General features: G+C 34.4%; 1 protein-coding gene across 1 annotated transcript in view; it reads left to right on the top strand.

Annotated features, from left to right (window-relative positions):
* The window catches only part of GPC5 (glypican 5), a gene marked incomplete at both ends in the record, with an annotated part of 1,327,667 nt that extends 1,315,554 nt beyond the window's left edge, over positions 1 to 12,113 (top strand). Inside the window, one exon of the mRNA XM_079721818.1 lies at positions 11,956 to 12,113. Within this exon, the coding sequence (XP_079577944.1) occupies positions 11,956 to 12,113 (158 nt within the window). The remainder of the gene's footprint in view (positions 1 to 11,955) is intronic.
* Positions 12,114 to 13,944: the final 1,831 nt, after the last annotated feature.

Raw genomic sequence — 13,944 nt, 5'->3', positions numbered from 1 at the left:
TTTTCATCTGCCTGAGCCATTAATTAATAAGATAGTATGGTTAAAATCCCCCCTGAATGTGTATGTGTCCATTTTGCTTTATTATTTTACCCAATTATTTTCCTTTATTAATATCGATTTATTTTGAGAATATGATAAGGTAAGATAAGCTCAGAATTGTTATATCTATATGTCAAATTATTTCTTTTGTTATTATGTAAAGACCTTCTTTATCCTTTTTAATGCTCAAAACCTATTTTATCTTTTATTAATATAATGACATCACCTTTCTTTTGGTTATTATTTGCTTGAAGTGTGTTTTTGCAAACATTTACTCTCACCCTTTATGTATCTTTTTGTTATGCTGCTAAATTTCTTTTGAAATCCAAACTGAGTATCTCTCTTCTAATTTTATTCAGTTCATTTCAGTTAGAGATTACTAAATTATTTGCATATTGTTCTAACATCTGATTTTGTGCTTTCTATTTGCCAGGCATATTTGTTTGTGTGTTTATTCTTTTCTGATTTCCATTAAATTTTATTAATCCTCTTTGCCTTAATGGATTAGGAACATATATATTCCATATGAATTTTTTAGGTTCTTAAGGTTGAATTTTTAACATTCATTAAAATACAGAGTGGTCTTGACAAAATCTTAAGTTGATATTTCTCATTTCCTCCCAAACATACAAATACTTTAGCATGTTTTAACAATTGCTTTCAAGCATTTTAATTATATCTTTTAAAATTATATCTAAATTAACCATTTTGTTGTTGTTTTCTTAACCAACACACTTATATACAGTAACCAAGATGTTTGCCAATTATTTTGAACACTATTATAACGTTCATCCCACTCCTTTATTTGTACTTATTTTCTTATATTTTTACATATAGTCTTTAACAATGATTTTAGAATTGTTTGGGGAGTATTAAAAACACTTTTTGTTAAAATACCTTTACTTTTACCTTTATTTCTTCCATATAGTTTAACTCTTTATAGAATTATATATTCTTTCATAATTAGAAAAAAATTTTAATTTTAACTTTTATTTTTGCTCTTGAAAATTAATGCAATACAGGTATTTTGTTCTGTTCAAAGGAACCTGTCCTTTCTCTGAGTGCTTTAAAATCTTTCTATTTTTGATACCATTGACTATTATTACTATGTGTCTAGGTATAGATATTTTATTATCTTAATTTTTAGTAGTGTTTAACCCCATATTATTACTAACTGAGGAACTACAAACGTTTTGTAATTAACTAGGAATATTTGATAAGTCTTACACTCTTTAAAAATAATTTTCAGAAGCATTAATTATAATAGTTCCAATACCTTTAAATTCTTATAACTAAGGTCTGTAGTATATAAATGAGGACTAGTATATTTAATAGACTTACTTTTATTATTTGGTTTTCATTACCAATTGCACAAAGAATGGCATTTTAAACTTTCTATTGAAAAGTTATTTCTAGAAGAAATTTTACAATAATCATTTAAAAAACCCACAATAGTAATATTATAAAATAGCTTAAAATAATTTAGCTTTTTTTCATATGAGATGTATGTTTCCTTTCTAAAGTCTTCAAAAATCAATAAAACAAACTGAGGAAAAAGTTCTGGATGATCATTATGGAATACAAAATAACATCAGGGGAAGAGGACAATCAAGATGGCGGAGGAGTAAGAAGTGGAGACCAACTTCCTTCTCACAAATACATCAAAAATACATATACATGTGGAACAACTCCTACAGAATACCTACTGAACACTGGCAGAAGGCCTCAGAATTCCCAAAAGGTGAGAAACTCCCCACATACCTGGCCGTGTGGCTGATAGGGTCTTGGTGTTCTGGCGGGGTGTCAGGCCTGAGCCTCTGAGGTGGGAAAGCCGAGTTCAGGACATTGGTCCACCAGAGACCTCCTGGCCCCAGTCAGCGAGAGCTCTCACACAGATCTCCATCTCAAGGCTAAGATCCAGCTCAACTCAACAACTAGCAAGCTCCAGTACTGGATACCCCATGACAAACAACTAGCAAGACAGGGAAGCAACCCCACCTATTAGCAGAGAGGCTGCCTAAAATAATAAGGAGTTCACAGACACCCCAAAACACACCACCAGACGTAGTCTTGCCCACCAGAAATACAAGATCCAGCCTCATCCATAAGAACACAGGCACTAGTCCCCACCACCAGGAAACCTACACAACCCACTGAACCAACCATACCCACTGTGGGCAGACACCAAAAACAATGGGAACTATGAACCTGCATCTGTGAAAAGGAGACTCCAAGCACAGTAAGTTAAGAAAAATGAGAAGACAGAGAAATACACAGCAGATGAAGGAGCAAGATAAAAACCCACCAGAAGAAACAAATGAAGAGGAAATAAGCAGTCTACCTGAAAAAGAATTCAGAGTAAAGATAGTAAAGATGATCCAAAATCTTGGAAATAGAATGGACAAAATACAAGAAACGTTTAACAAGGACCTAAAAGAAGTAAAGAGCAGACAGACAGTGATGAACAACACAATAAATGAAATTTAAAATTCTCGGAAAGGGTAAATAGCAGAATAACTGAGGTAGAAGAACGGATAAGTGACCTGGCAGATAAAATAGTGGAAATAACTATGGTAGAGCAGAATAAAGAAAAAAGAATGAAAAGAATTTAAGATAGTCTCAGAGACCCCTGGGGCAACATTAAACACACCAACATTCGAATTATAGTGGCTCCAGAAGAAGAAGATAAAAAGAAAGGGACTGAGAAAATATTTGAAGAGATTATAGTGGAAAACTTCCCTAATATGGGAAAGGAAAGAGTCAGTCAAGTCCAGGAAGAACAGATAGTCCCATACAGGATAAATCCAAGGAGAAACACGCAAAGACACATATTAATCAAACTATCAAAAATTAAATAAAAAGAAAAAATATTAAAAGCAGCAAGGAAAAAGCAACAATTAACATACAAGGGAATCTCCATAAGGTTAACATCTGATCTTTCAGCAGAAAGTCTGCAAGCCAGAAGGGAGTAGCAGGACATATTTAAAGTGATGAAAGGGAAAAACCTGCAACCAACATTACTCTACCCAGCAAAGATCTCATTCAGATTCAACAGAGGAATTAAAAATTTTACAGGCAAGTAAAAGCTAAGAGAATTCAGCACCACCAAACCAGCTTTACAAAAAAGGCTAATGGAACCTCTCTAGGAAGGAAACATAAGAAAAGGAAAGATTTACAATAACAAACCCAAAACAATTAAGAAAATGGTAAGAATAACATACATATTGATAACTAATTTACATGTAAATGGATTAAATACTCCAACCAAAAGACACAGGCTCACTGAATGGATACAAAAACAAGACCCATATATACACTGTCTACAAGAGACCCACTTCAGACCTAGGGACATATACAGACTGAAAGTGAGGGGATGGAAAAAGATATTCCATGCAAATGGAAATCAAAAGAAAGCTGGAGTAGCAATACTCATATCAGATAAAATAGACATTAAAATAAAGACTATTAGAAGAGACAAAGAAGGACACTACATGATGATCAAGGGATCAACAATCCAAGAAGAAGAGATAACAATTGTAAATATTTATGCACCCAACATACAAGTGCCTCAATACATGAGGCAAATGCTAAAAGGAGAAATCGACAATAACACAATCATAGTAGGGGACTTTAACACCCCAACTCACCAATGGACAGATCATCCAAAATGAAAATAAATAAGGAAACACAAGCTTTAAATGACACATTAAAGAAGATGGACTTAAATAATATTTATAGGACATTCCATCCAAAAACAACAGTGCTCATGGAACAATCTCCAGGATAGACCATATCTTGGGTCAGAAATGAAGCCTTGGTAAATTTAAGAAAACTGAAATCATAACAAGTATCTTTTCTGACCACAATGTTATGAGGCTTGATATCAATTACAGTAAAAAAAAAATGTAAAATATAAAAACACATGGAGGCTAAACAATACACTACTAAATAACCAAGAGATCACTGAAGAAATCAAAGAGGAAATCAAAAAAATACCTAGAAACAAATGAAAATGAAAACACGACAATCTAAAACCAAAAGCAGCAAAACAGTTCTAAGAGGGAAGTTTATAGCAATACAACCCTACCTCAAGAAACAAGAAAAATCTCAAATAAACAACCTAACCTTACACCTAAAGCAATTAGAGAGAGAAGGACAAAAAAACCCTAAAGTTAGCAGAAGGAAAGAAATCATAAAAATCAGATGAAAAAGAAATTAAGGAAACAACAGCAAAGATCAATAAAACTAAAAGCTCATTTTCTGAGAAGATAAAAAAATTGATAAACCATTAGCCAGACTCATCAAGAAAAAAAGAGAGAAAACTCAAATTAACAGAATTAGAAATGAAAAAGAAGTAAAAACTGACACTGAAGAAATACAAAGGATCATGAGAGATTACTACAAGCAACTATATGCCAATAAAATGGACAACCTGGAAGAAATGAACAAATTCTTAGAAAAGCGCAACCTTCCAAGACTGAACCAGGAAGAAATAGAAAATATAAACAGACTAATCACAGCACTGAAATTGAAACTGTGACTAAAAATCATCGAACAAACAAAACCCAGGCCCAGATGCTTCACAGGCAAATTCCATCAGACATTAAGAGAAAAGCTAACACTTATCCTTCTCAAACTCTTCCAAAATATAGCACAGTGAGGAACACTCCCAAACTAATTCTACGAGGCCACCATCACCCTGATACCCAAACCAGACAAAGATATCACAAAAAAAGAAAACTACAGACCATTTATCACTGAAGAAGATACATGCAAAAATCCTCAACAAAATACTAGCAAACAGAATCCAGCAGCACATTAAAAGGATCATACACCATGATCAAATGGGGATTATCCCAGCAATGCAAGGATTCTTCAGTGTATGCAAATCAATCAATGTGATACACCATATTAACAAATTGGAGGATAAAAACCATATGATCATCTCAATAGATGCAGAAAAAGCTTTTGACAAAATTCAACACCCATTTATGACCAAAGCTCTCCAGAAAGTAGTCACAGAGGCAACTTACCTCAACATAATAAAGGCTATATATGACAAACCCACAGCCAGCATTGCTCTCAATGGTGAAAAACTGAAACCATTTCCACTAAGATCAGGAACAAGATAAGGTTGCCCACTGTCACCACTATTACTCTCCATAGTTTTGGAAGTTTTAGCCACAGCAATCAGAGAAGAAAAAGAAATAAAAGGAATCCAAATTGGAAAAGAAGTAAAACTGTCACTGTTTGCAGATGACATAATACTATACATAGAGAATCTTAAGATGCTACCAGAAAACTACTAGAGCTAATCAATGAATTTGGTAAAGTTGCAGGATACAAAATTAATGCACAGAAATCTCTTGCATTCCTATACAATGATGGTGAAATACCTGAAATAGAAATTAAGGAAACACTGCCATCTACAATTGCAGCAGAAAGAATAAAATACCTAGGGATAAACCTACCTAAGGAGACAAAAGACCTGTATGCAGAAAACTATAAGACACTGATGAAAGAAATTAAAGGTGATACAAACAGATGGAGAGATATACCATGTTCTTGGATTGGAAGAATCAATCAATACTGGGAAAATGACTCTACTACCCAAAGCAATCTGCAGATTCAATACAATCTGTATCAAACTACCAATGGCACTTTTCACAGAACTAGAACAAAAAATTTTCACAATTTGTACAGAAACACAAAAGACCCCAAATAGCCAAAGCAATCTTGAGAAAGATAAATGGAGCTGGAGGAATCAGGTTCCTGAACTTCAGACTATACCACAAAGCTACAGTAATCAAGACAGTATGGTACTGGCAAAAATACAGAAATATAGATAAATGGAAAAGGATAGAAAGCCCAGAGATAAACCCACACACATATGGTCAACTTACCTTTGATAAAGGAGGCAAGAATATACAATGGAGAAAAGATAGCCTCTTCAATAAGTGGTGCTGTGAAAATTGGACAGCTACGTGTAAAAGAACGAAGTTAGAACACTCCCTAACACCATACACAAAAATAAACTCAAAATGGATTAAAGACCTAAATGTAAGGCCAGATACTATAAAACTCTTAGAGGAAAACCTAGGAAGAACACTCTTTGACATAAGTCACAGCAAGATCCTTTTTGACCCACCTCCTAGAGAAATGGTAATAAAAACAAACAAATGGGACCTAATGAAACTTCAAAGCTTTTGCACAGCAAAGGAAACCATAAACAAGATGAAAAGAGAACCTGAAGAATGGGAGAAAATATTTGCAAACGAAGCACCTGGCAAAGGATTAATCTCCAAAATTTACAAGCAGTTCATGCAGCTCAATATCAAAAAAACAAACAACTCAATCCAAAAATGGGCAGAAGACCTAAATAGACATTTCTCCATAGAAGATATACAGATTGCCAACAAACACATGAAAGGATGCTCAACATCACTGATCATCAGAGAAATGCAAATCAAAACTACAATGAGCTATCACCTCACACTGGTCAGAATGGCCATCAACAAAAATCTACAAACAATCAATTCTGGAGGGGGTGTGGAGAAAAGGGAATCCTCTTGCACTGTTGGTAGGCCACTATGGAGAACAGTATGGAGGTTCCTTAAAAAACTAAAAATAGAACTACCATATGACCCAGCAATCCCACTACTGGGCATATATTTTGAGTGAACCATAATTCAAAAAGTGTCATGTACCACAATGTTCATTGCAGCACTATTTACAATAACCAGGACATCTAATCAACCTAAGTTTCCATCGACAGATGAATAGATAAGGATTTGGCACATATATACAATGGAATATTACTCAGCCATATAAAGAAACGAAATTGAGTTATTTGTAGTGAGGTGGATGGACCTAGAGTCTGTCACACAGAGTGAAATAAGTCAGAAAGAGAAAAACAAATACCGTATATATATGGAATCAAAAACAAATGTTTCTGAAGAGCCTAGGGGCAGGACAGGAATAAAAATGCTGATGTCAGAAATGGACTTGAGGACACGGGGATTGGGAAGGGTAAGCTGGAATGAAGTGAGAGAGTGATATTGACCTATGTACACTACCAAATATAAAATAGATAGCTAGTGGGAAGCAGCCGCATAGCACAGGGAGATCAGCTCGGTGCTTTGTGACCATCAAGAGAGTTGGGGAAAGGAGGGTCGGAGGGAGATGCAAGAGAGAGGGGATATGGGGATATATGTATACGTATAGCTGATTCACTTTGTTATACAGCAGAAACCAACAATGTAAAGCAATTATACTCCAATAAAGATGTTAAAAATAATAGCATCAGGAACTGAAAAAAGATCCAAACAATATTTTCTCTGCTACCAACTCTATCCTGAAAAATAAAATCTATTTATCATTAATTATTGGAGAATAACCAATAATTCATTTGATGCAGTAACAAATGAATAACAATCCCCAACATTACCCAGAGCTGAAATATCTCAATACATCATACTACTTTAAAGTAAACTTTGGTTTATAGTCAGAATCTCCCATTAATGTTTTAATCCATTGTTTAATTTATTAGCAATAAGAAGTACTTCATTATTCTTACACAATTGTCAAAAAGGAAGACTACTCATGGTTATAAAGGGTCGACCAACGGGACTATAAATAGATCTCAGACATTTGCCCATAGAGAATGGAAGAGGTTGTCATGAGAATAGCCCCATTTACTCGTCAGACTGTCTGAAAGTCAAATATATAATCACAGAGATCACCTTCAGTTAGGGTGTTCATGATTACCATGGACGTTTTCTCTTCAAAAATACAATTACTCTGCTTTTGTTATTGGATTACATGGAAGCCCCCAAGGAAAACTGGAAAATTACTCAGCATTTTTCAGGATGTATCCTAGGTTCAAGTGACTCAATACCCTGGGTGGAACTATCAATCATATTTCCTGGGAGATAAGAATGGAGTAATCACTAATAAAATTGGTAAATTGTTATATAAGCCATATCAGATTTATTAGACTCCTAAATGTCCTGCCAATATGACTGATTTGGGTATAAATGACCATCTAAGTCCAGCAAGTAATGACCAAGGGTAATAGTTTTTATTTAACATAACAAGATCCATAGCAGCTTTATTTAACAAGTATTTGCTAAGTTAATATTCTCATACTGAATCTTTTCCATTACGTTCACCACTTTTCTTCTTAGATGAAAATTCTAAGTTCACATCTAATTCTAATATTTTGTTCTACACTTGGTGTTGCTGTAATATAATTCTATGCCTTTATATTAAAAGAGACTGAATTTGAGAAACTAAATAGACATTTTTCCAAATACATACAAATGGTGAACAGGTACATGAAAAGATGCTCAACAGCACAAATTATCAGGAAAGTATAAATCAAAGCCACAATGAGACTTCCCTGGTGATCCAGTAGTTAAGACTCTGTGCTTCCACTACAGGGGGCACGGGTTCAATCCCTGGTCAGGGAACTAAGATCCCACTTGCCGCACTGTGCAACCAAAAAAACAAATAACAAAAACAAACAAACAGAAACAATGAGATATCACCTCACACCTGTTAGAATGGCTATTATCAAAAAAGACAAATGATAAGTGTTGACAAGGATGTGGAGAAAGGGGAACACTTGTGCACTCTTTGTGGGAATATAAGTTGGTACAGCCACTATGGAAAACAGTATGAAGTTTCCCTAAAAAATTAAAATATGGAATTACAGTATGATCTAGGAATTCCACATCTGGGTATATAGCCAGAAGAAATGAAGACCAGATCTTGAAGAGATATCTGCACTCCCATGTTCATTGCAGCATTAATCACAATAGCCAAGATACGGAAACAGCCTAACAGTTGTCAATGAATGAATGAATAAAGAAGATGTATTGTATATAAAACCAATAGAATATTATTCAGCCATGAGATAAAAGAAAATCCAGCCATTTGCTACAACTTAGATGAAGTTTGGGGGCATTATGCCAAGTGAAATAAGTCAGAGAAAGACAAATACCGTATTATATCACTTATAGGTATAACTTTAAAAAAGCCAAACTCATAGAAACAGAGTAGATTCGTGACTGCCAAGGACTGGGATGTGGGGGGGACATGAGATCTTGTTCAAAGGGTACAAACTTCCAGTTATAAGATAAATAAGTTCTGGATAGCTAATGTAGAGCATGGTGATTACAGTGATTAATACTGAATTATATACTTGAAAGTGCTAAGTAGATCTCAAATCTTCTCACCAAGAAAAAGAAATGATAATTATGTGACATGATGGAGACATTAGCTAACACCATGGTGGTAATCATTTTGCAATATGTAAGTACATCAAGTCTACATATTATACACAAACTTACATAATGTTATATATCTATTATATCTCAATAAAACTGGGGCGGGGATCAAACTGAATTGGAGAAATGTATTTTTACAGTTTTGTAATTCTCTGCCCTGGATTAAATTCATCAATTTATTCATTCACCTAGTTATTACTAAATGCTTACTAGGTGAATACAGAAATTAATGACAGATTCCGTACTCTCAAAGAAAGGCAGCCATAGACTAACAGAGTTCAGAGTTTCTTAAAGACCATGAAAGTATGTGTATAAAATTATATTATAACATTGTTCTGTACCAATATCTACTTTTTGAATCTTTTAAAATAAGTGAATACACTTTTCTTAACCTAGTTCTCTACTAATGGACACTTAATGTCACTAACAATGCACAGATTAACATTTTGTGAATAAATATGTGCATATTTTAAAATTTTTTCCCACGGAATTTCTCCATTGAAGTGGAACTTTGGGGTCTAGGTACGTGTACATTTTAAACACTTTTGGTATATTTTGGCAATCTTCCTTGATAAAGGGTTAATCCTTGCCAAACTGGCTGTCATCACCTCTCTGTCCTGACTTTGTCAACCAGACTGTATATAATTGACACCTCATCTTGTTTAGGATTGTATCACTTCCTAGCACCAACCATCAGGCATGTGCCTGAGTTTTAATATTACATTTGTTTTTGTAATAGCATGGCTATCTGTCTTCCCCCGCCAGACTGTAAGCCACCAAAGGCAGAAATATGAATTTATTGTCATTTTTGTGTGTCACTAGTATGCGTAGAAAAGGTTATTTTAAATTACTTCATTTTTGTTTATTAATGTGAGTAATCTCTGAACCAATTTTTTTTACGGGTCTTTGGTTGAGCTTTGGTATAATTTACACACTTAGTTAATTAAATTCCTTTCCTCAAGGGATCTTCTTTCTTTTCATATAATTCTTATCTCAAGGGACCGTCATCCTTAGAACTATCAAATCTCTACCTCTGATGTTAAAATGGCATCTGACTGAAGATGGGATATCCCTCCTGGCACTGCTTGACTTGCAGGCGGAAGATTTAACATGTTTTTATTTTCATATCTGTACTCACCATGGTACCCCCTGAACCCAGACCAGTGCCTGGCTCATGAATGAATGAGGAAAATACCAGCTCAGGAAGGTATAAGGAAAAGTTATTCATGAATCCAATCCAGGCATCTCCTGACAGTGCTTTTAAAAAGAAAAGTAAATCCCTTAAAGCTCAAATTTATGTAGTTATCTTGGAAAAAAAAATTTTAATTGCCTAGAGTCTGCATAGCTCCTTGTTATACTCTAGCATAACAAGGAGTATAAAACCATGACTAAAATATTCACACTCCACTCCAGTCCCTATAAAAAAAGGAATTGCTAGTTTATTCATCTTGTCTAATGACACAGAAGGGCAAAACAAGTACCCAGACAATGAATAATAATGCAAGAGCTCAGACTGTAAAATCAATATGTCAGATCAGTAGAGCTGAGCTTCGTTTTAATGCTCTCATCCCTAAATGCAATAGAGTTTACCTTTGAATTATATATATGTATTGACCTAATTACATAAATATCGACTTTTCCTTATATGAAGCTTTGTTTTTCCAGTCTCACTGTAATTACGATGTCAATATTTGTGGCTGTAGTAACATTGAATTTAAACTTGTTAATTGTGACAGATGGTGGCATGCCATGGGATAATCCAGACAGTCTTACAGTCTCAACACACTGGTGGCACTAGATAGTAACTGATACATCAGTAATTCCATAGGTATACCATAGTAAGGTAAACTTCTTTAAGAAAATAACTATTTCATTCCCAATAATTTGAGAACTGGTCTCCTCCTCAGTTTGTCAGGCTTTAAAACACACAGAAGTAATAACCAGGATGTGACTAGATCTCGGTCTGTAACTTTGCACAGTTTTTTTCTTTAATCAAACACTTCATCCCTAACTTCAAGCCACAATCCACCCTACTAACAAATTCTTTGATCTATTGACTATACCTGTATCCCCATAGCTCTGCATGTGTATAAAAGATAACATTTAATATTTTTTATTATTCTTTGATGTATTTCAATAAGGATCCTATGCAAAGTTTAGCCTAATGCAAAATATGATCTGTATAAATTTTATTTCTTAAAAATGTCCTACTTCATTATTTCTCCTTACATGTTATTATTTTCATAAGAAAAGATTTCACACAGTTCCTACAGTTGTTACCTCTCTGGGACAAGCAATAATGTTATACCTCAGGTCATTTTAATAAAATTGCTTTACTTCAATAACATTTAGAGAAACATTCCAAGTGCTTCAAAAAGCTGGAAAGTGCTTTGATTTGTTCTTATAAAGTTTCTGAACACTCCCACTCAAGGTCCTGTACCTTCCAATTTAAGAAGAGCAGGAGTATGTGTCATATTCATCTTTTAGAGTTAGGTGAAACACACAGGGAATGCTACACAAAAAGAATAAAACAATGGGGTCCACGATTGGGCTTAAGAGCTGCTCTAGATATATCATGGTGAGCTAGTTATCCATCATGCTGTTTTTTTCTTATTTGCCTCTACAGGGATGCCAGATGAGATGAACCTCAGTGATGTAAAGCAAATCCATCAAACAGACGGTAGTAGTACTTTAGACACAACTGGAGCAGGATGTACAGCAACAGCTGAAACTATGGCATTGGCTCTGATGGGTACAGTGATGTTACTTCCTGGGCTTTGGTAACTGAACTCTTCTGCCCTGATATATATGTCTTATTAGAGTCTTAACTTCTCCCCTCTCTTTCTCCAAGTGGAATAAGAGATCTTTTCAAATGTAACAATTATATTTATGAAAAGGTATGTCACACTAACTTACAAGCCAAGTTGGTATGTTCGCAAAGTATCTAAAAATCAACGTTTAAATGAAAGACTGTTTGAAAACATGTCTTCTTTGAATCTAATTTAAACATTTTTAAATTCTAACATATTAAACCTGCTTATATCAAGAGCATGGAAGTGACTTTGAATAAGAAGGATTTAGTATATCTGTAATTTTATTATCCTCAATTCCAACCTCTTCCTTTTTAAAAGAAAAATGTTTTAAATCGAAGGTATATTTTCAGGACACTGAAAACAGTACATAGTGTTTCTTAAAATATTGGAATTAGAATTCCATTAAATGAATCAAAACAAACAATGGCAAGTAGTATGCATGCATTTTCAAGAGATTCTTCCATTTTGCAAGTTATAGAAATAAATGGCTGAAAGACTATAAGTTATAGAGTAGATTGCCGAGGAGCATTTCATGTACTTTCATTGAAGATGATTGATAATTTTTATCCACTGTAACTTAGTCACTGACAAACCTTAAAGCTGAGTATTTTGATAACATCTGATTTGTATCCCATTATATACAAAATGCATCTTTGGTATTGTGACTCTTGCCTCCTCCCTCTTTGCCAAATGGATTTAGCTACATTGCAAACACACGCCTGCTCTAGGAATATTGCTAATAAAGCTGTTAATTATTTGGTGGAAAACTTTAAAGAATACTGATCATTTTCTCCTGGAAAAATGATATTTTCATCCATTTTCAAAATATTATTTGCTGTTTTTTTAAACTTGATATTGAACAAACAATTGTCTATACATTTCTAAGGTTCCTATCAGTGTCTAAAGATGTACTAATACAGAATATATGGCATGCACTGTTTTAGCTCTTTTCCTATTTTCACATTAGCAGAGCCACTAATCCACAGTCCCTGATTTCCCAGTTGTGATAAGGTGCCTCAGCAGGCACTGATTAGGATGTGTCTATCACTGTACTTAGGAGGAAGAGGTAAGTCAGCTTTTATTAAGAAGTATCACATCCAGTTGATAGCCAGAAAATATTATTAATACAAAGTGGCAGAATAGAAAAGAGAAGTGCTGAACTTATAAAATTTAAAAAAAAAATCAGAAGGATTTGAAATGACCTCTGTAAAAGAACTGAAGGGGACTCTATCAACAGCAAAGATTTGCAAGATGAAATCAAATGAGGATACTCTATATGATCAAACCCTGTTCTCCCTCAGGTTCTCAATTATTCAAATAATCTGTTGATTGTCACCTTAAACCACACTATGTTTATACCACCCAGTCACATTTTCTTGTCTGTTAAAACATGCCTCAGAACTGGAAGTGTTACTCTACCTGCCAATTCTGGAGGTCATTTTCCTAAGCTTCCATTCCACCTTAATATGTGTTCCATGATCTGCTTGGCTTACAGCTCATATGCACCACCATGCTCCAAAAATTACAAACTTAACATATTTTTTTAAATTTTCATTTCAACTTCAGCTCTTTATTTAAATAGCTCTGAAACGAGTAATATGAAGTCAACCATTTGTGGCACTCCAGCCCAAGTCACAGTTGGCTTGCCACGACAATGCTTCTGACTCAAACCTTGAGGCGACAGTAAGAAAAACCAACTGAAGAACATGGTTCAGCAGCCTGAGATGTACCTGGATAAAATCGGTTGATAAGAGATAATTTTAGGTATCGCAGGAAATGGTTAAAAGCAGAGTAGTGACAAA

The sequence above is a fragment of the Hyperoodon ampullatus genome, assembly GCF_949752795.1.
Source record: "Hyperoodon ampullatus genome assembly, chromosome: 16".
Classification (NCBI taxonomy): Eukaryota; Metazoa; Chordata; class Mammalia; order Artiodactyla; family Ziphiidae; genus Hyperoodon; species Hyperoodon ampullatus.
This window is presented reverse-complemented; position numbering and strand designations above follow the sequence as displayed.